At 34.4% G+C, this 23,855-nt stretch overlaps 1 protein-coding gene across 3 annotated transcripts in view; it reads left to right on the top strand.

Moving 5' to 3' along the window:
- Positions 1-23,855, top strand: part of LOC125646740 (uncharacterized) — a 149,239-nt gene that overhangs the window by 56,274 nt on the left and 69,110 nt on the right. For 2 of the 3 annotated variants that reach the window (XM_056139987.1, XM_056139986.1), the window contains exon 5: positions 23,004-23,058. The exons of the other annotated variant lie outside the window; for it this stretch is intronic. In XM_056139987.1, coding sequence (XP_055995962.1) covers positions 23,004-23,058 — 55 coding nt within the window. The remainder of the gene's footprint in view (positions 1-23,003; positions 23,059-23,855) is intronic. 3 annotated transcript variants of the gene reach the window in all.

Below are 23,855 nucleotides of genomic sequence, written 5' to 3' on the forward strand. Positions count from 1 at the left end.
TTGACTTTGACATTTGACCTACTTTTAATTTTTTTTTTACATTGGTCATAACTTCTAAATGGTAAATATTAGAGCTTTCATATTGTACATAAGCATTTCTTTTGACAAGATCTTTCTACTGGTACCAAGATATTTGCCCTTGTGACCTTGGCCATCTTCGGAATTGGCCATTATCGGGGGCATTTGTGTTTCAAAAACACTTTTTTTTTTAAATTTTGAAATTCAATTAAATGAAATGTAAGCAAATTAAAGAAAGAAACACGTTCATGCACGTACAATTTACATGTTTGATCTCAGCTGACTAGAAAACTACATTTTAGCCTCGATCTGACAGGGAAAAAAATGTCAAGAGATAGATCTCTTTGACATGTCATCTAATATTTTCTAGACTCTAGTTATTAAAAAGATGTTTACCAATTAGCTTTTTAGCTCACCTGAACCGAAGGTTCAAGTGAGCTTTTCTGATCACATTTTGTCCGGCGTCCGTCTGTCTGTCTGAAAACTTTCACATTTTCATCTTCTTCTCATGAACCACTGGGCCAATTTCAACCAAACCTGGCCAAAAGCATTCTTGGGTGAAGGACTTTCAAGTTTGTTCAAATGAAGGGCCATGTCCCTTTCAAAGGGGAGATAATCACAAAAATGCAAAAATAGGGTGGGGTCATTTAAAAATCTTCTTCTCAAGAACCACTGGGCCAGAAGAGCTGAAATTTACCTGAAAGCTTCCTGACATATTGCAAATTCAAGTTTGTTCAAATCATGGCCCCTGGGGATAAGATGGGGCCCCAAGGGGGGATCAAAGTTTTACACACAAATATATAGGGAAAAACTTTAAAAATCTTCTTCTCAAGAACCACTAAGCCAGAAAAGCTGAGATTTACATGAAAGCTTCCTGACATCAAGTTTGTTCAAATCATGGGCCCCGGGGGTTGGATGGGGCCACAATAGGGGATCAAAGTTTTACATACAAATATATAGGAAAAATCTTTAAAAATCTTCTTCTCAAGAAACACTGAGCCAGACAAGCTGATTTTTACATGAAAACTTTCTGACATAGTGCAGATTCAAGTTTGTTCAAATCATGGCCCCCGGGGGTAGGATGGGACCCAAAGGGGGATCAAAGTTTTACATACAAATATATAGTTAAAATCTTTTTCTCAATAACCACTGAGTCAGAAAAGCTGATATTTACAAGAAAACTTTCTGACATAGTGCAGATTCAAGTTTGTTCAAATCATGGCCCCTGGGGGGTAGGATGAGGTCACAAGTGGGGGAGGGGGGTGTGTCAAAGTTTTACATACAAATATAGGAAAAAGTTTTTAAAATCTTCTTCTCAAGAACCATTGGGCCAAAGAAGTTGACATTTACATGAAAGCTTTCTGACATAGTGTAGATTCAAGTTTGCAAAGGGTAGTTTGGGCCATAATAGGGACTAAGGTTTTACATGCAAATATATATGGAAAGTCTTCAGATATGGGCCAAGGTGACTCAGGTGAGCGATGTGGCCCATGGGCCTCTTGTTAAACTTCTGATTGCCGATCACTAAATCATACAACTTGTGATCATCACTGACAGCAGGAAACCAAAATTGCACTGCCTTGCTCTGAAGCAAATTATGTTTTACATTGTCGATTATACGGATAATACACGCATATATTCGTTCTGAAATACTGCAAAAATTTTAATTCACAAACATATAAGATTTAATTTGTATTTTTCGATTGATTCTGTCGATTGGAAGTAACTGTCATCTGAGGCAATATACAATATTCAGACCCGCTATCAACTGTAAAAATACAAGTAGTTTACCCCGCCGCGGTATAAACGTGGTCCCATGAAAAACCGCGACGATGTAATGCAGAAAGGATTAACTTTGCGACTGTGTAATGCAGAAAGGATTAATTTTCCGTCGCGGGGACACGGTAAATGAGAGATCTGCGTTGGCTGTACTGTATATAGGGGAAATTTTTAAAAATCTTCTCCTCAAGAACCAGTGTGCCAGAAAAGTTCAAATTTACACGAAAGCTTCCTGATATTTTGTAACTCATGCATTGATGAAAAATACAACAACATGCAGCATGAATCCTTTTAAGAGTTCAGGTTTAGATGCCCTCTATATTATAATGCCTCACTTATAATTATTCACTGTTAATTACACAATAAATAGGATAAATTGAATTGCCCTGTAACTAACAGAAAGCCATATATCAAAATGACATGAAAATGCTCATCAAATACATATATGTTTTTAGCTCACCTGAACTGAAAGCTCAAGTGAACTTTTCTGATTGCCTGTTGTCCGTCCGTCTGTTTGTCTGTAAACTTTTTACATTTTCAACTTCTTCACCAGAATCACTTGGCCAATTTCAGCCAAACTTGGCAAAAAACATTTTTTTGGTGAAGGGCTTTCAAGTTTGTTCAAATGAAGGACCATGACCCCTTCAATGGGGAGATAATCACAAAAATGCAAAAATAGGGTGGGGTCATTTAGAAATCTTCTCCTCAAAAAACACTGGGCCAGAAAAGCTGAGATTTACATGAAATCTTCCTGACTTAGTGCAGATTAAAGTTTGTTAAAATCATTACCCCTGGGTGTAGGATGGGGCCACAATAGGGGATCAAAGTTGTATACTAATGTATAGGTAGAATCTTTAAAAATCCATTGCCTGGGCCAGAAAAGCTGAGATTTACTTAAAATCTTCCTGACATAGTGTAGATTCAAGTTTGTTCAAATCATGGCCTCCAGGGGTAGGATGGGGCCACAATAGGGGATCAAATTTTTACATGCAAATATATACTATTATTTATTAGGGAAAATCTTCTCAAAAATCTCTGGGCCAGCTAGGAAAGTAGAAATTTACATGAAAGATTTTTATACATGTATACCAATATATATATAGGGAAAATCTTTAAAAATCTTCTCAAAAACCATTGGGCTAGGAGAGTACAAATTTACATGAAAGCTTCCTGACATAGTGCAGATTAAAGATTGTTAAAATCATGGCCCCCGGGTGTATAATTAGGGCCACAATAGAGAAAATCTTTAGAATTCTTCTTCTGAAGAACCATTGAGCCGAAGAAGTTTACACTTACACGAAAGCTTCCTGACGTAGTGCAGATTCAAGTTTGTACCCCCTTGGTAAGTTGGGGCCACAATTATAGGATCAAAGTTTTACATGTGAATATATAGGGAAATCTTTAATATGTGGGCCTAGATGACTCATGTGAGCGATGTGGCCCACGGGCCTCTTGTTTGAGCCTATATATGATAGATATTCCAGGACTGGTTCGCAATGAGAAATATTTGAGATGATGAGGAACTCGAGAATCTTACGAAATTTTCTCGTAAGCTAATAAAAGTTGGTTTACCGTATTCAGATTGATTTATTTTAATTTTGCAAATATTGTAGCTTAAATAAAAGTGTATTGAAAAATCCAATACTATAGGATTATTGAACTTATATTGGTGAATATTGGCACGAGTTGACTGTCAAAATGCACGAGCTTGCGAGTGCATTTTGACAACCAACGAGTGCCAATATTCACCTAAATAAGTTCAATAACCCTTTTATTATATAGCTAAAGTATTTAGTTGTTAAATCATATCCCTTTTCAAGCAAACTACTCCAAAAGTAAAGAGAATTCATCAGTATTGGCAGTGTGCAATAACAGCATGCATTTCTTAACTGTTCAATATTTAACCCGTCATTAATGCATGAAGCAAACTGATTTTCTAAATGGGAACATCATAATTTATGTACAGTAAAACATTTTGCTTAAGTAAATATCAAATACCGGCTCTGTCAGATTCGGAGGACTGTCGTCTGCCATTTCGGCTTGTTTATGTTGTTACGGTAACGTGAATATTGAATGCTCATACTCGGAATGTTTCGGGCGCATACAATTTACGCAATGCAAAGTTAGCGTTCAATAAATTCTCAGGATATTGAACGCTAACATTCTCTAGATTTTACGCAGATCTTATATTAAACTATTTATTAGCTATATAATAATACCATTTATAGGGATGGGAATCTACTAAAAAAATGTAAATAAATATTTTCCACATTTATATTTCTTGTTTCTATTGCTGAGAGAGTGTAAATGATTATTTTCAGTGTGGATTTGTTACTCTTTTGCTTTAATTACATATATTAACCGTCAATGCAGGTTTATGCGCCAAAAACGGATATCGTTTGCTCCAGTTTTATCTCCGTATATATCAAATTACATGTCATTAACTGTCGATGATCCAGCTTAATTAATTGAAATATAACTTGCATTCATCAAAGCAATATAAGGAATGAAATTCATTTAATTAAAAAAAAGCACAAATCAGATTTATTGTCACCAATACGATGCGCACGTGCAGAGTAACTAGCTTTTGGAAGTGGTTTTACGTAATTCAGACACAGCTTTGCTCGTATCAAGATTATGTTTGTTGATAGATGGTCCTTTGATTAGATGCCTTATCAATGTACATCTATCTGACCATACGAACATGCTTTAATTTCCCGGGTATGGATACTTTTGTTTTCATGTGCGCCGCCAGTACGATAAACAAAACTTTTAGATTAATAGATAGGTCACGGCAGGAATATTTTTCAAAAATTACAGTCTTTGAAAAAACCGATTAATTGGAATAAAATTTTCATAATCGAACGGTTAGAATTTGACATCAATCGACTGATTTTCGATTATAATCGATGATTGGAACACCACTAACTACCATAGATTTACCCTTTTGATTGATCCGTAGAGCACTGGACTGTGGTGCTAGAGGTCCCAGGTTAGACTCTCGGCAGAGGCATATGTACTAGTCTCTGTTAAAATTTAGGAAAAACAGAAAGGGACAGACCATAAATGTGAATTTCACACCATGCAAATGACTCCTTTGCCTGGTATGCATGTCCAAACTCACCACTTTCATCATTTTTAGCCGAGTTGCAACAAAGTTGAACTCGGCTATTGGTTTGGTGATGCGGGCGGTTGCATGGGCGTCAACAATTGGTTTCCTGATGATAACTTAAAAAGTTTACAATCTAATCAAATGAAACTTTGATATATTGTTGGGTACCAGGTAAGGAAGACCCCTATTGATTTTGGAGAAAAATGGTCAAAGGTCAAGGTCACAGTGACTGAATATAGAATGAAAATTTCAGAAAATTTTTGTTTCCAGATAACTCAGAAAGTTTAAATCCGAATCAAGTGAAACGAGTACTAGGTAAGGAAGACCCCTATTGATTTTGGAGAAAATAGGTCAAAGGTCAAGGTCACAGTGACCGAAAATAGATTTAAAATTCAAAAAAAAAATTGGTTTCCGGAGGATAACTCGAAATTTTTTAATTTGAATCAAATGAAACTTAAATTGGATATATTGATGGATACCAGCAAAGCAAGGCCCCTATTGATTTTAGAGAAAAAAAAGGTCAAGGTCACAGTGACCGAAAATAGATTGAAAACTTCAGACAAATAGGGTTTCTGGACAGTAACGCAAAAAGTTTAAAACTGAAATTAGTTCTTCACAATTATAAACTAGTTCTAATTGTAACGGGGACCGTTACATATGTTCCCCAAACCTCCCCCAATTAAAAAGCGATGTCCTTGTGAATCTATAGCAAAAAATCATTTTATTTTAGCCTTTAATTACATGTAGTACGTTCAATATGGTCATTTCAGTACCAAGAAATGAAAGAAAGCGTTGCACGCGCATACACGCGCACGCGTGTATGATTCAGAATTTTTGTTGATGTCGTTCAACAGGCATATGTATTATATACCCACAGTGTGAATTTCATAACGTTTCCACCATATACAAGGAAGTTATAGCGATTTTAAAATCGTCCAATCAGAATTCAGCACATGTGCATGCACGTGCTGAGCAGTAATTCTAACCACAGGAATTTGTAAGGAGTACCAAGACACATCTAAACCATTAATATCAATAGAATTTGTTGAAAAACAAAAACGTTATCGTCCTTTAAAAATTGAACATTTAAAAAAGGTTGCACGCGCATGCGCGTGTGCGTTGGCATTTTTTTGTTACACCAATATATATATACACATATTGTCTACGTATGCTGTGAATATCATCTCATTCGCTTCATAGATAAGATACTTACAAACGTTTTAGTATTATCCAATCAAAATGAAGCGCACGTGCATGCGCGTGCAAATTGGTAATTTTGACCATGCAAATCAGTTAAGGGTCTCAATATCTATCTATGAAATGACTTTCAAGCCATTTCAATGAACAACAAAAAAGTTAGACTGATTCCAAAGTTAGCGTACAAATTTTGTAATGCGCGTGCACGCGCATGCGTGCGCGTGCTGACAAAATAACTATTATTTTTCATATGTACAAATGATATACTATCATCCTATTTAGGTTTTACATCGCTTCCTTCAATATTCTGATTTTCCATTTTTTGTACCAAAATTACAATGCACGTGCGCGCGCGTGCATGCACGTGCAGACAAAATGACTATCACTATGCACATCTACAAACGCTATACTATCATCCTGGAAAGTTTCATATCGATCCCTTTTGTAGTTTCTGAGAACACTACCGGACAAAAAAGTACCGGAGAAAAAGAATAATAATAATAATAACTAGTACTTATTGTAACGGGGACCGTTACAGATGTTCCCCAAACATTCCCCCATTTAGCAAGTGGTGTCATTTATTTCAGTACAAGTGGTTTTGACCATTGCAAACTGTGAAACATGTGAATATATAACTATATTATAACGTTCAGTCAATTTCATACTAGTTCAAACCAGTTATAAAGATCTGAGAGTTTTGTGCACGTACGTGCATGCACGTGCATATGAATAATTCGACCATCTCCATACATTAGAAGTCTTACTATATGAGTACAAGAGAAGTTTTACAACTGTTCAATGAAAAACGAGAAAATAACGGCAACTCGAAACTACAAAGACCGAAATCAATGCACGTGCATACACGTGCGTGTGAGTTCCACACAACAATTTTGTTGATACTATTCAATAAACATTTGAATAATATACTTACTATATGAATTTGGTATCGATTGCTTCACTCATAAGAGAGTTATTGGGATTTCAAAATCGTCCAATCAGAATTAAGCGCACGTGCATGCGCGTGCAGGGAAGTGATTTTGAGACTATTAGTAAATTGACAGGCCCAAAACATACCTGCAACCTAATTTTCAAACCTATTCATTGCAATCTCAAAATGTTATAGACCAATACTTAAATTTAGACGTCAAAAATTACATTGCACGCGCATTCACGCGCACGCGATTTTGATAATGGAAAATTTGTTGACACCATTTCATAGACATTCATATCATAGATCCTCAGGGGAAATTTGAATTCATTTCAGTTTTTAATTCAATAGTTATGACCATTTTAGTACCCGAAAATGAAAGAAAAGCTATGCACGTGCATACACGCGCACGTGAGTATGACTCAGCATTAATGTTGATGTCATTCAATAGACATTTGATAGATATACTTACAGTATAAATTTCATATTGTTTCCATCATTTATAAGAAAGTTATGGCGATTTGAAAATCGTCCAATCAGAATTTAGCACACGTGCATGCACGTGCCAGATGGTAATTGTGACTATACATTTTTGTTAAGAATATCAAGATACATATACAATACAAGTTTGAAAAGATTTTGACAAAAAACAAAAAAGTTAGGGTCATTGAAAGAATTGAACCTTCAAAAGACAATGCACGTGCATGCGCATGCGCGTTTGCAATTTTTATTACATCAATCTGTAGATATTTGAAATGTCTACCTATCCTGTAAATATCATTAAATTTCGTTGAGTGGCATGAATGATATAAACGGTTTTGTATTATCCAATCAAATTGAAGCACACATGCATGCGCGTGCAGAATTGAAATTTTGACGATGCCAAACAGTTAACGGTCCCGTGTTATACCTACGATATAAATAGCAAACGATTTCATTGAAAAATAAAAAAGTTAGACTGATTCCAAAGTTTGTAAACAAAAAATCCAATGCACGTGCATGCACATGCATGCATTTTCAGACAAAATGACATTCGTTCCGCACATCTACATATGCTATACTATCATCCTAAAAAGGTTTCATATTGATCCCTTCAGTAGTTTCTGAGAACACTCGTGGACAAAAAAGTCCCAAGAAGAAAGAAAGAATAATAATAATAACTAGACACTCATTACTAGTAATGAGTAGGTCTTCCGTTAGACCACTTCCGGTTAAGAGCTTTCTGTTCCTACAAAAACCATTTAAATGTATCAGAAAATGTGCCTTAACAATGAATGAGAAATGTATTATCCAAATTTTTACTCCTTTCTCGTAACTTCCGGTGACGACCGGAAGTACTATTCAGATGCGTTTTCCTATAAATGAGAGCGACTCTTTACTGTTGATATTCCCTGAGAATTTCACTTCTCTATCTGAAAGAATTCTCAACAAAAAGAAGTAGACTAAAGAAAGAAAAAGTAGTAGTTTACTACCGACCGGAAGTCAATTTTGAAAAACAAAATTATCAAAACTTTAGAAGTTGATACTTTTATTAAGACATGTGAAAATCATATGAAAGACTTCAAATATACGCGAGATTTATGGGGACAAAGAGACGAAAAGTAAAAAGGTATTTTATCAAGAAATCGGAAGTAGTCATTTTGACTACCGACAGAGTCAATATTCTTTTGACACTTTGAAAGAGAGTTAATAAACTAGTATAGGTTTCAATTTAAAGGAAAAAGTTTGAAATTTGCGATTCTTTCCCTCACTTCCGGTGACGACAGGAAGTGAGGGTCGACATATTCAACCCCCTACTGCACTCTTACCAACGGAGATTGATCATCCCTGAATATTTGATGAACCTATATTTTACCTTTTCGAAGTAAAATGCTGGACAAAATTCCTTTTGAGAAACAGAAAATCGGCCATATTTTCCGACTGGAAGTGAATTTTGTAAAAACAAAAATAATTATAGCAAGGTCATTTCATCAGACATTATTCCTGAAAATCTCAAGAAAATATATCCAGACTCGAAGAAATCGGAAAATCGACATTTTTTCAAATACTTCCGGTAGAGACCGGAAGTGACGGATGAAAAAATTGAATGTATGTGTACATTGGACTAATGTTAGTTGATCAACTCTAGAAGTTTCAAGCATCTATCTATATTCATTATTGAGAAAGTGAAAAGACAAAGTTTGAATATGTCCACCCCATATCTCACGACCGGAAATGAATTTTACAAAAATATTTAAATATACTCTAGACATTTATAGTATCTATAACATATATAAAATTCAAATCATTAACTTGTTTCATGACCGAGATTTATGGCACTGAAAAATGAGAGAATGAATAGTCTTTCTTTGATATAACCGGAAGTTGGAAATTCAACTTCCGGTGGGGTCAACATTTTTTGAGAATTAGAACGAGACCTAGAAAACCGATATAGGTTTCAATTTGAAAGAAAAAAGTTTGAAATTTATGATTCATTAATCACTTCCGGTGACGACCGGAAGTGACGGCCGACATTCTTAACCCCCTCCAGCACGCCTACAAAGTGAGATCTATTCACTCTGAAAATTTGGTGACTCTATCTTTTACCGTTTCTGAGAAAAACGCTAGACAACGAAAACAGCTAATAAGCCGTATTTTCCGACCGGAAGTGAATTCTACAAAAATATTTGACGTTATTCTAGACATTTATAGTGACTATAATATATGTAAAACTCAACTCATTAACTAGTTTCATGGCCGAGATTTATGGCACTGAAAAATGAGAGAATGAGTGGGCTTTCTTTGATATAACCGGAAGTTGAAGATTCAACTTCCGGTGGGGTCAACATTTTTTGAGAATTAGAACGAGATATAATAAACCAAAGTAGGTTTCAATTTGAAAGAAAAAAGTTTGAAATTGATGATTTATTTAATCACTTCCGGTGACGACGACAAAAAATAATACGTGCATGCACCATAGAGAAAATAGATCTATCATCCCTGAAAGTTTCATTCGATTATCTTTAGTGGTTTTCAAGTTTACCCCCGGACAAAGTTTCTTTCAAAAACCGGAAAATCGGACGTATCTGACGAACGGAAGTGAATTTTGAAAAAATGAAAAAATGCCTCGAGGTACCATCGTTCCCTATAACTTGTGAAAGTTTCAGGAAAATCCATACAACGGTCTCGGAGACGAAAGGGAAAAAAAAAAAAATAATAATAATAACTAGTACTTATTGTAACGGGGACCGTTACAGATGTTCCCCAAACATTCCCCCATTCAGCAAGTGGTGTCATTTATTTCAGTACAAGTGGTTTTGACCATTGTAAACTGTGAAACATGTGAATATAACTATTTTATAACGTTCAGTCCATTTCATGCTAATACAAATCAGTTATAAAGATCTGAGAGTTTTATGCACGTGCACGTACGTGCATATAAATAATTCGACCATCTCGATACATCAGAAGTCATACTATATGTGTAGAAGAGAAGTTTCACAACTGTTCAATGAAAAAGGAGAAATTAACGGCAACTCAAAACTACAAAAACCGAAATCAATGCACGTGCATACACGTGCGCGTGAGTACCGCACACAGCAATTTTGTTGATGCTATTCAATAGACATTTGAACAATATACTTACTATATGAATTTGGTATCGATTGCTTCACTCATAAGAAAGTTATTGAGATTTCAAAATCGTCCAATCATAATTAAGCGCACGTGCATGCGCGTGCAGGGAAGTTATTTTGAGACTATTAATAAATTGAGAGGCCCGAAACATACCTGCAACCTAATTTTCAAACCTATTCATTGCAATCTCAAAATGTTATAGACCAATACTTAAATTTAGACGTCAAAAATTACAATGCACGCGCATTCACGCGCACGCAATTTTGATTATGGAGAATTTGTTGACACCATTTCATAGACATTCATATCATAGATCCTCAGGGTAAATTTGAATTCATTTCAGTTTTTAATTCAATAGTTATGACCATTTTAGTACCCGAAAAATGAAAGAAAAGATATGCACGTGCATACACGGGCACGTGAGTATGACTCAGCATCAATGTTGATGTCATTCAATAGACATTTGATAGATATACTTACAGTATGAATTTCATATTGTTTCCATCATTTATAAGAAAGTTATGGCGATTTGAAAATCGTCCAATCAGAATTAAGTACACGTGCATGCACGTGCTGGATAGTTATTTTGACTGTTTTCGTTTGTTAAGAATATCAAGATACATATACAATACAAGTTTGAAAAGATTTTGACAAAAAACAAAAAAGTTATGGTCATTGAAAGAATTGAATATTCAAATGTCAATGCACGTGCGTGCGCATGCGCGTTTTCAAATTTTATAACATAAATTTGTAGATATTTATAATCTTTACATATCCTGCAAATATCATCAAATTGTCTTAATTTACATGAAAGTTATAAACGGTTTTGTCTTATCCAATCAAATTGAAGCACACGTGCATGCGCGTGCAGAATTGAAATTTTGACGATGCCAAACGGTTAAGGGTCTCAATTTATACCTGCAATATAAAAATCAAACGATTTCATTGAAAAATAAAAAAGTTAGACGCATTCCAAAATTTGTAAACAAAAAGTCCAATGCACGTGCATGCACATGCATGCATTTTCAGACAAAATGACGTTCGTTCCGCACATCTACAAAGAGTATTCTATCATCCTAAAAAGGTTTCATCTTGATCCCTTCAGTAGTTTCTGAGAACACTCGTGGACAAAAAAGGTTGACAAGAATAAAGAAAGAATAATAATAATAATAATAAGAAACAGAGTAAAACCAATATGTTCCCAAACTTTGTTTGGGGAACATAACTAGACACTCATTACTAGTAATGAGTAGGTCTTCCGTTATACCACTTCCGGTAAAGAGCTTTCTGTTCCTATGAAAACCATTTAAATGTATCAGAAAATGTGCCTTAAGAATGAATGAGAAATGTATTATCGAATTTTTTACTCCTTTCTCGTAACTTCCGGTGACGACCAGAAGTACTATTCAGATGCGTTTTCCTATAAATGACAGCGACTCTTTTTTGTCTATATTCTCTGAAAATTTCACGTCTCTATCTGAAAGAGTTCTCAAAAAAAGAAGTAAACCTAAGAAAGAAAAAGTAGTAGGTTACTACCGAACGGAAGTCAATTTTGAAAAACAAAATTATTAAAACTTTAGAAGTTGATACTTTTATTAAGACATGTGAAAATCATATGAAAGACTTCAAATATAAACGAGATTTATGGGGACAAAGAGACGAAAATTAAAAAGGTATTTTATCAAGAAACCGGAAGTAGTCGTTTTGACTACCGACAGTAAATATTCTTTTGACACTTTGAAAGAGAGTTAATAAACTAGTATAGGTTTCAATTTAAAGGAAAAAGTTTGAAATTTGCGATTCTTTCCCTCACTTCCGGTGACGACAGGAAGTGAGGGTTGACATGTTCAACCCCCTACTGCACTCTTACAAACGGAGATTGATCATCCCTGAATATTTGATGAACCTATATTTTACCTTTTCGAAGTAAAATGCTGGACAAAATTCCTTTTGAGAAACAGAAAATCGGCCATATTTTCCGACTGGAAGTGAATTTTGTAAAAACAAAAATAATTATAGCAAGTTCATTTCATCAGACATTATTCCTGAAAATATCAAGAAAATATATCCAGACTCGAAGAAATCGGAAAATCGACATTTTTTCAAATACTTCCGGTAGAGACCGGAAGTGACGGATGAAAAAATTGAATGTATGTGTACATTGGACTAATGGTAGTTGATCAACTCTAGAAGTTTCAAGCATCTATCTATATTCATTATTGAGAAAGTGAAAAGACAAGGTTTGAATATGTCCACCCCATATCTCACGACCGGAAGTGAATTTTACAAAAATATTTAAATATACTCTAGACATTTATAGTATCTATAACATATATAAAATTCAAATCATTAACTTGTTTCATGACCGAGATTTATGGCACTGAAAAATGAGAGAATGAATAGTCTTTCTTTGATATAACCGGAAGTTGGAAATTCAACTTCCGGTGGGGTCAACATTTTTTGAGAATTAGAACGAGACCTAGAAAACCGATATAGGTTTCAATTTGAAAGAAAAAAGTTTGAAATTTATGATTCATTAATCACTTCCGGTGACGACCGGAAGTGACGGCCGACATTCTTAACCCCCTCCTGCACGCCTATAAAGTGAGATCTATTCACTCTGAAAATTTGGTGACTCTATCTTTTACTGTTTCTGAGAAAAACGCTAGACAACGAAAACAGCTAATAAGCCATATTTGCCGACCGGAAGTGAATTCTACAAAAATATTTGACGTTACTCTAGACATTTATAGTGACTATAATATATGTAAAACTCAACTCATTAACTAGTTTCATGACCGAGATTTATGGCACTGAAAAATGAGAGAATGAGTGGCCTTTCTTTGATATAACCGGAAGTTGAAGATTCAACTTCCGGTGGGGTCAACATTTTTTGAGAATTAGAACGAGATATAATAAACCAAAGTAGGTTTCAATTTGAAAGAAAAAAGTTTGAAATTGATGATTTATTTAATCATTTCCGGTGACGACCGGAAGTGACGGCGACAAAAAATAATACGTGCATGCACCATAGAGAAAATAGATCTATCATCCCTGAAAGTTTCATTCGATTATCTTTAGTGGTTTTCAAGTTTACCCCCGGACAAAGTTTCTTTCAAAAACCGGAAAATCGGACGTATCTGACGAACGGAAGTGAATTTTGAAAAAATGAAAAAAATGCCTCGAGGTACCATCGTTGTCTATAACCTGTGGAAGTTTCAGGAAAATCCATCCAACGGTCTCGGAGACGAAAAGGAAAAAAAAAAATAATAATAATAACTGGAAACTCATTCCTAGTAATGAGTAGGTCTTCCGTTAGACCACTTCCGGTAAAGAGCTTGCTGTTCCTACGAAAACCATTTAAATATATCAGAAAATGTGCCTTAACAATGAATGAGAAATGTATTATCGAATTTTTTACTCATTTCTCGTACCTTCCGGTGATGACCGGAAATACTTTTATGATGCGTTTTCCTATAAATGACAGCGACTCTTAACTGTCTATATTCCCTGAAAATTTCACGTCTTTATCTGAAAGAGTTCTCAACAAAAAGAAGTAGACTAAAGAAAGAAAAAGTAGTAGGTTATTACCGACCGGAAGTCAATTTTGAAAAACAAAATGATCCACACTCTAGAAGTTGATACTTTTATTATGACATGTGAAAATCATATGAAAGACTTCAAATATACGCGAGATTTATGGTGACAAAGAGATGAAAAGTAAAAATGTATTTTATCAAGAAACCGGAAGTAGTTGTTTTGACTACCAACGGAGTCAATATTCTTTTGACACTTTCAAAGAGACTTAATAAACTAGTATAGGTTTCAATTTACAAGAAAAAGTTTGAAATTTGCGATTCTTTCAATCACTTCCGGTGACGACAGGAAGTGACGGTCGACATGTTCAACCCTCTACTGCACGACTGCAAACGGAGATTTATAATTCCTGAATAATTGATGAAGGTATATTTTACCTTTTCCAAGAAAAATGCTGGACAAAATTCCTTTTGAGAAACAGAAAATCGCCCATATTTTCCGACCGGAAGTGAATTTTGTAAAAACAAAAATAGTTATAGGAAGGTCCTTTCATAAGAGATTATTCCTGAAAATTTCAAGAAAATCTATCCACCATCTCTGAGAAATCACTCGAAGAAATCGGAAAATCGACATTTTTCAAATACTTTCGGTATAGACCGGAAGTGACGGACGAAAAAATTGAATGTATGTGTACAATGGACTAATGTTAGTTGATCAACTCTACAAGTTTCAAGCGTCTATCTATATTCATTATTGAGAAACTGAAAAAACAAGGTTTGAATGTGTCCACCCCATATCTCACGACCGGAAGTGAATTTTACAAAAATAATTAAATTAACACTAGACATTTATAATGTCTATAACATATGTAAAATTCAAATCATTAACTTGTTTTATGACCGAGATTTATGGCACTGAAAAATGAGAGAATGAATAGTTTTTCTTTCATATAACCGGAAGTTGGAGATTCAACTTCCGGTGGGGTCAATAGTTTTTGAGAATTAGAACGAGACCTAATAAACTGATATAGGTTTCAATTTGAAAGAAAAAAGTTTGAAATTTATGATTTATTAATCACTTCCGGTGACGACCGGAAGTGACGGCCGACATTCTTAGCCCGTACTGCACCCCTACAAAGTGAGATCTATTAACTCTGAAATTTTGGTGACTCTATCTTTTACCGTTTCTGAGAAAAACGATTGACAACTAAAACAGCTCATAAGCCGTATTTGCCGACCGGAAGTGAATTTTACAAAAATATTTGACTTTACTCTAGACATTTATAGTGACTATAATATATGTAAAACTCAACTCATTAACTAGTTTCATGACCGAGATTTATGGCACTGAAAAATGACAGAATGAATAGTCTTTCTTTGATATAACCGGAAGTTGGAGATTCAACTTCCGGTGGGGTCAACATTTTTTGAGAATAAGAACGAGATATAGTAAACCAAAGTAGGTTTCAATTTGAAAGAAAAAAGATTGAAATTGATGATTTATTTGATCACTTCCGGTGACGACCGGAAGTGACGGCGACAAAAAATATTACGTGCATGCACCATAGAGAAAATAGATCTATCATCCCTGAAAGTTTCATTCGATTATCTTTAGTGGTTTTCAAGTTTACCCCCGGACAAAGTTTCTTTCAAAAACCGGAAAATCGGACGTATCTGACGAACGGAAGTGAATTTTGAAAAAATGAAAAAAATGCCTCGAGGTACCATCGTTCCCTATAACCTGTGAAAGTTTCAGGAAAATCCATCCAACGGTCTCGGAGACGAAAGGGAAAAAAAAAAAAAATAATAATAATAACTAGAAACTCATTACTAGTAATGAGTAGGTCTTCCGTTAGATCACTTCCGGTAAAGAGCTTTCTGTTCCTACGAAAACCATTTAAATATATCAGAAAATGTGCCTTAACAATGAATGAGAAATGTATTATCGAATTTTTTACTCATTTCTCGTAACTTCCGGTGATGACCGGAAGCACTTTTATGATGCGTTTTCCTATAAATGACATCGACTCTTTACTGTCTATATTCCCTGAAAATTTCACGTCTCTATCTGAAAGAGTTCTCAACAAAAAGAAGTAGACTAAAGAAAGAAAAAGTAGTAGGTTACTACCGACCGGAAGTCAATTTTGAAAAACAAAATGATCCAAACTCTAGAAGTTGATACTTTTATTATGACATGTGAAAATCATATGAAAGACTTCAAATATACGCGAGATTTATGGTGACAAAGAGATGAAAAGTAAAAATGTATTTTATCAAGAAACCGGAAGTAGTTGTTTTGACTACCAACGGAGTCAATATTCTTTTGACACTTTCAAAGAGACTTAATAAACTAGTATAGGTTTCAATTTACAAGAAAAAGTTTGACATTTGCGATTCTTTCAATCACTTCCGGTGACGACAGGAAGTGACGGTCGACATGTTCAACCCTCTACTGCACGACTGCAAACGGAGATTTATAATTCCTGAATAATTGATGAACCAATATTTTACCTTTTCCAAGAAAAATGCTGGACAAAATTCCTTTTGAGAAACAGAAAATCGCCCATATTTTCCGACCGGAAGTGAATTTTGTAAAAACAAAAATAGTTATAGGAAGGTCCTTTCATAAGAGATTATTCCTGAAAATTTCAAGAAAATGTATCCACCATCTCTGAGAAATCACTCGAAGAAATCGGAAAATCGACATTTTTCAAATACTTCCGGTATAGACCGGAAGTGACGGACGAAAAAATTGAATGTATGTGTACAATGGACTAATGTTAGTTGATCAACTCTACAAGTTTCAAGCGTCTATCTATATTCATTATTGAGAAACTGAAAAAACAAGGTTTGAATATGTCCACCCCATATCTCACGACCGGAAGTGAATTTTACAAAAATATTTAAATTTACACTAGACATTTATAATGTCTATAACATATGTAAAATTCAAATCATTAACTTGTTTTATGACCGAGATTTATGGCACTGAAAAATGAGAGAATGAATAGTTTTTCTTTCATATAACCGGAAGTTGGAGATTCAACTTCCGGTGGGGTCAATAGTTTTTGAGAATTAGAACGAGACCTAATAAACCGATATAGGTTTCAATTTGAAAGAAAAAAGTTTGAAATTTATGATTTATTAATCACTTCCGGTGACGACCGGAAGTGACGGCCGACATTCTTAGCCCGTACTGCACCCCTACAAAGTGAGATCTATTAACTCTGAAATTTTGGTGACTCTATCTTTTACCGTTTCTGAGAAAAACGATTGACAACAAAAACAGCTCATAAGCCGTATTTGCCGACCGGAAGTGAATTTTACAAAAATATTTGACGTTACTCTAGACATTTATAGTGACTATAATATTTGTAAAACTCAACTCATTAACTAGTTTCATGGCCGAGATTTATGGCACTGAAAAATGAGAGAATGAATAGTCTTTCTTTGATATAACCGGAAGTTGGAGATTCAACTTCCGGTGGGGTCAACATTTTTTGAGAATTAGGACGAGATATAGTAAACCAAAGTAGGTTTCAATTTGAAAGAAAAAAGTTTGAAATTGATGATTTATTTGATCACTTCCGGTGACGACCGGAAGTGACGGCGACAAAAAATATTACGTGCATGCACCATAGAGAAAATAGATCTATCATCCCTGAAAGTTTCATTCGATTATCTTTTAATTAGTGGTTTTCAAGTTTACCCCCGGACAAAGTTTCTTTCAAAAACCGGAAAATCGGACGTATCTGACGAACGGAAGTGAATTTTGAAAAAATGAAAAAAATGCCTCGAGGTACCATCGTTGTCTATAACCTGTGGAAGTTTCAGGAAAATCCATCCAACGGTCTCGGAGACGAAAGGGAAAAAATAATAATAATAATAATAACTAGTGATCCTAATTGTTTGCGAACAATTAGAGGGCTTTCCACCTACAATGATTTAAGAAAAGATATTTAAGAATATTTAAGATGATGTACGAAACTCAAAACGACCTTGAAAATTTAAATAATAATTTTCACCTTGACCTTTGCCCTTGACCTCATTTTGAAGGTCAAAGGTCATCACTCTTAATGCAAGTGATCCAATGGCTCTATCTATATTAATGTAAAAGCTATCAGCTTAAAAACGTTAATCAAGATATTCAGGGGCAAAAATTTGTTTAGGGGTTTTCGGTTAGTTTCTCAATCCTAAAAATCCTTTGAAAGACCTTTAAAATGGAAAAATAATAATTTTTATGATGACCTTGACCTTTGACCTTGACCTCATTTTGAATGTCAAAGGTCATCGATCTTAAAGCAAGTGGTCCCATGTCTCTATCTATATTAATATAAAAGTTATAGGCTTAGATAATGATGTTGGAGACTTTCAGGGGCAATAACTATGCTTAAGGGTTTTCGTATCCCTTTGATTATTTTTTCTTTGCAAGAGGGTTTTACTGTGAATTCATTAGCGAAGGTTTCGTGTCTCTATGACTTTCCATTAAGTATGAGTAGCGATAACAAGGTTTTCGACGCGAGTCTCCGAAATTCACAGGAGGGTCAAAGTTCAAAGTTGAAATGCATACTATCAAAACCAATCAAGAAGTCAATACTTACCCATATAATATTTCAACGCTATCTTAAGCAGGAAAGAGAGTATAAAAAGTGCTATTTTTCCATTTTTCTGATGACCTTGACCTAATTTTCAAGGTCAAACGTCACCGATCCTATTCCAGTTGGTCCCATGTCTCTATGACAAACCGTTCTCAAGCTCGACATGTTTTACGAATAAATCGCAAAACATAAAGAGGCATTAACTCCCTTTAGGGGACACCGAATCCCTTCATTTTAAATTCTTCGCTTCTACTAATTACCCTCTATGTTTTAGAAAAGATTTTATCCTCCTATCATTTACGGTTACAAAGTAGAAGCGCTAACAATGATTTCTGCGAAAGGTCCAATAACTCCGTAAGGGGTCAAAGTTCAATTACGCAGGGTGAACTGTATTCGTTTCTCAAGAAGTACTATATGATGGACTATAAAGTTTTTCGATAAGTCTTAAGACAAAAATTTTTTTTGACGGCAGGAAAATAATAAACAGAACAATAACAATAGGACTTTCCACAGAAAGGTGGAAAGCCCTAATAAACAGTAGAATCACTAGAAGGTCTTCCGTTGGAGACGGAAGACGTTAATAAACAGTAGAATCACTAGAAGGTCTTCCGTTGGAAACTGGAAACGGAAGACCTTAATAAACAGTAGAATCACTAGAAGGTCTTCCGTTGGAAACGGAAGACCTTAATAATAAACAGTAGAATCACTAGAAGGTCTTCCGTTGGAAACGGAAGACCTTAATAATAATAAGAAACAGAGTAAAAACAATATGTTCCCAAACTTTGTTTGGGGAACATAATAATTGCCACATCATTCCTGACTTTACAATGTATCCCATGCAACACGGCTCATGCACCCCTGGGTGCATATATTGATTTTTTGGGCATTGAATTTGTGTAACATTGTACTTCACCACACAAATTAAATTCTATAGTGGATTAATTATGTTGTATACTGCATGTGATTTAAGGTAGCGACGGATAGCAACCACGTGATCAGTAAAAATTGTGTATTTTCACGTGAATTCATTTTCCAGGATTCCTTACTCCGTCATAGAATAGTCGAAAAACAAAAAGGGGTTCCGAAAGTGTTTTGTTGCTGTGATTGACTCGCCTAAGAGAAAATATGCACATACCCCATAAGTATACGTCAATATCTGAAATAATGGTAGATCGAATGTTTCATCTGTGTGAAACTTTTTGCTAATCGAAATGTTAAACCAACCACCAATCCATGTACATAGATGCGCTACGTAAACGAAGTTGTTGGTTGATACATCGTAATGTCGGAGTGTAGCATGCTGCGAGATTAAATACTGTTTATACAGTCATTGAGAGGCTAAACAAAGTTTCTTGCAAGAAGAGGAAGTTGGTGGATGCATTCAACTTGGACAACGAAATCATAGTTTCGTTTGGTGAGTGAAAAAAATGCTATAAATTTGTATTCAAAAGTTCAACTCACATTTCCTCTGCTATTTCACAACGCGATTTATAATAACATCTGTAAGTTTAAACACACGACATACAGTAGATGTATTATTTTGTATGTATATATGTATTCCATGTGTGCTTAAAATATAACTCCCACCTGTGCATTTGATTGTAAACGAACGGATGTCATGTAAATGTATACCACATTTGTAAACATGGGCTCTCACAACTCTTTTATTAAGAAAATATCGGTATTAAAATAACCGTTACGAAAATAACATACCTTGAACTACATGTATAAAAGTAATGAAAAACAAATATCTGTATAGACCTACTATCTAGGGGTATGAGGGAACCGGATAGAAAGTGGGGGGGGGGGGGGGGGGGGGGGGCATGTGTTGAATTATAATTCCCTAGACTATAGTATACATATACTATTACTTTGAAATTTCAGTGACCTAAGAAATATATCAAACCTGAGGTTTCATGTTTCACACAAACATGTAGGTTGGCAAAACCTTTTTAAAAATAATGTAAATTAATCACAAGTCTGCATATGCCCTCTCATAGGCAAATGTATGCACTGTATGTATAAGTAAGATATGTATACTACACGTATGCCCTTCTCTTGACCCACATTTTGTAAATAAAACAGATATGATGAGTCAATGGCAGTTTATGAAAACATATATACATGTCATTTCATATTGCAATTTATAATTTTGAAACATCAGTATTTAAATTTTCACTGAATATGTGTTGAGACACAATTTTAAAATTCACATTGTCTCACGCAGTCTAATTACTCAATGGTATAATATAGACCTAACTGTGCAGATATCAATTATGATGATCTTTTTTCTAGGCATCAGCCTGAAGACCAAGGGAGGTTAGATAGGACCAGTGCAGGTTGAAGTGGATTTCGAGTCAACAAGTATAACAGCAAGAGAGGTACTATATTTTCTTTTGATAAACATTTGTAAAGACAATTCTGAGTATATCAGATATTCATCTTTTTTGCTATATTTAAATATATTTATCTATATTTTGAACAGGTACTCCATTTACAGTGATGATGACATATCCCCTGGACCCCCACAACTCCACAAATTTAAAAATGTTTGATCCAGTTCAAAGATTAAAGAACTACTGCAAAATTTGGGACTTGGATGAAAAACATTAATTCACTTATATGAGCTCAGAGCAGTGGATGTTGTACAGCATACTTTAAACTAAATTGTGAATTTAAGGGAAAACAAGTACATGTACTCGTGTATTACATGTACATGTCTTTTGAAAGACAATAATATTGCATAGATGTAAAGGAAATTTCAATGTTGATTATTCTTTCTTAGATATATTAGTAAAAAATGTGCACATGATAGAATATCAATTTTATAACTTCAATCAATGTGTTTGAATTTTCCTTGTAATTCAAAATTTAGTTGAAACATACATCATTGATACATTAATGTATATCAAATTTTTAGAAATGTTTCATAATGGAACTAATTCACCCCCCGGCCCCCCCTCCCCCTTATACATACAGTGAACATAGACCTTCACCTGGGGAAAACTACAGTTAGTTAATGCAATATACATGTACATGCATTCTCAATTATCCAATAGTGAGTTTTTGGTTCGTTGTGAAAGTACAATTAGAAATCTTAAACTTATGAAAGACACACCTATCTGTGAGGGCAAGATGACTCAGATGGACTTAAATGTAGTGATCCATGGGCAGTCCATGGGTCTCTTTCCATTGATATTAATTATTTATTGAAATATGAAATGGTTATTTAAACATATTTGGTGTATTATAGTATTTATACTGTATAGTGATATAAATTTCTATAAAAAAAAATGTGTATAGGTAATAGATTTGGTCCAGTTATTACAAGAAATTGTATGAAAAATAACTAAATATTTAGGCAATCATTGTGAGTGCGAAAAGGTCAACTGCAATAGCACACAATATATATCATTCTTAAATGGCTCATAGGAACTTCTAGTATTGCGAGTTTGAATGCTCAATGTGGTAATTTGGGAATGCTTAATCATTTAAGGTCAATAGTTTATCTCTGCTGACTGTATCTTTTAAAATTCATTTTTAGAAGGGAGGGGGTAGGGTTACAAAATCTGACATAGTTTCAGATTAAACCTCATTTGGTATATATTTTTTTCTATTCAATATTTTAGATACTACTTGACTTATTGTAAAAATGAAATAAAATCAGGAATTTTATGAGCAGAATTTTGTTGTTGTCAGAAAATGTATGCCTGATAGTATTTGAGAAACGCCATATTTAGGGTAAATTTGGCCAATTGCCAAGTCGAATCATCCCAATGTTTTCCTTAGATGCATTTTGAATTTCTAATCAATGTTGACTTTTTATCTGTTTGTGTTTAATATACACAACTATATATGACAAACAATATTTCTGGTGTCAATAAAATTTTTATTGGCTTCTGTGTTAATTTGCTCAATTTTGGCATTTTTTGCCTTTTGGGGCTGTAAAAGAGGGGATTTCAATCTCGCTTTCCTCGAAAATTAACCTGATTACTTTTGTTGATTTTTTGATATGTTGTAGAATAAAGTCAAAATGTTATAATAAATAAAATTGAAAAAAATTCAATGAGCGGTTTTTTTGGGGCTAGCTATCAATAGCTACCTTAATTGGGACAGAAAAGGGGCATATATTGTTTCAGAAACAAATCTTGTTTTTTGTTTCGTTCATTTTTACACAATTGTAGTTTTATCTCCCCCCCTTCCTTTTTTTTTTTTTTTAGAGAACCTGTTTCTTCTAAGAGAAAAGTAGAGAGTGACACATCCAACATTTCTGAGGTTTGTATGCTTTGAAGCATATGTGACAATGATAAGGGCTGTTGTAACTTCGCTGTTCATTCATTTGTTTGTGTCTTATCGATTTCAAACCAATGCTCTTAACATTTTCACCTCTGTTTCAAATAATATTTTGTGAAATGCACTGATATATATTTATTCATTTTATCAACAAATCAATTTCAATAATAACTAGTTCTAATTGTAACGGGGACCGTTACAGATGTTCCCCAAACCTCCCCCAATTAAAAAGTGATGTCGTTGTGAATCTATAGCAAAAAATCATTTTATTTTAGCCTTTAATTACATGTAGTACGTTCAATATGGTCATTTCAGTACCAAGAAATGAAAGAAAGCGTTGCACGTGCATACACGCGCACGCATGTATGATTCCGATTTTTTGTTGATGTCGTTCAACAGGCATTTGTATCATATACCCACAGTATGAATTTCATAACGTTTCCACCAAATATAAGGAAGTTATAGCGATTTTAAAATCGTCCAATCAGAAATCAGCACACGTGCATGCACGTGCTGAGCAGTAATTCTAACCACAGCAATTTGTAAGGAGTACCAAGATACATCTAAACCCCTAATATGAATAGAATTTGATGAAAAACAAAAACGTTATCGTCCTTTAAAAATTGAACATTTAAAAAACGTTGCACGCGCATGCGCGTGTGCATTTTTTTTTTACACCAACATATAGATACACATATTGTCTACATATGCTGTGAATATCATCTCATTCGCTTCATAAATAAGATAGTTACAAACGTTTTAGCATTATCCAATCAAAA

Source organism: Ostrea edulis, chromosome 6, assembly GCF_947568905.1.
Source record: "Ostrea edulis chromosome 6, xbOstEdul1.1, whole genome shotgun sequence".
NCBI lineage: Eukaryota > Metazoa > Mollusca > Bivalvia > Ostreida > Ostreidae > Ostrea > Ostrea edulis.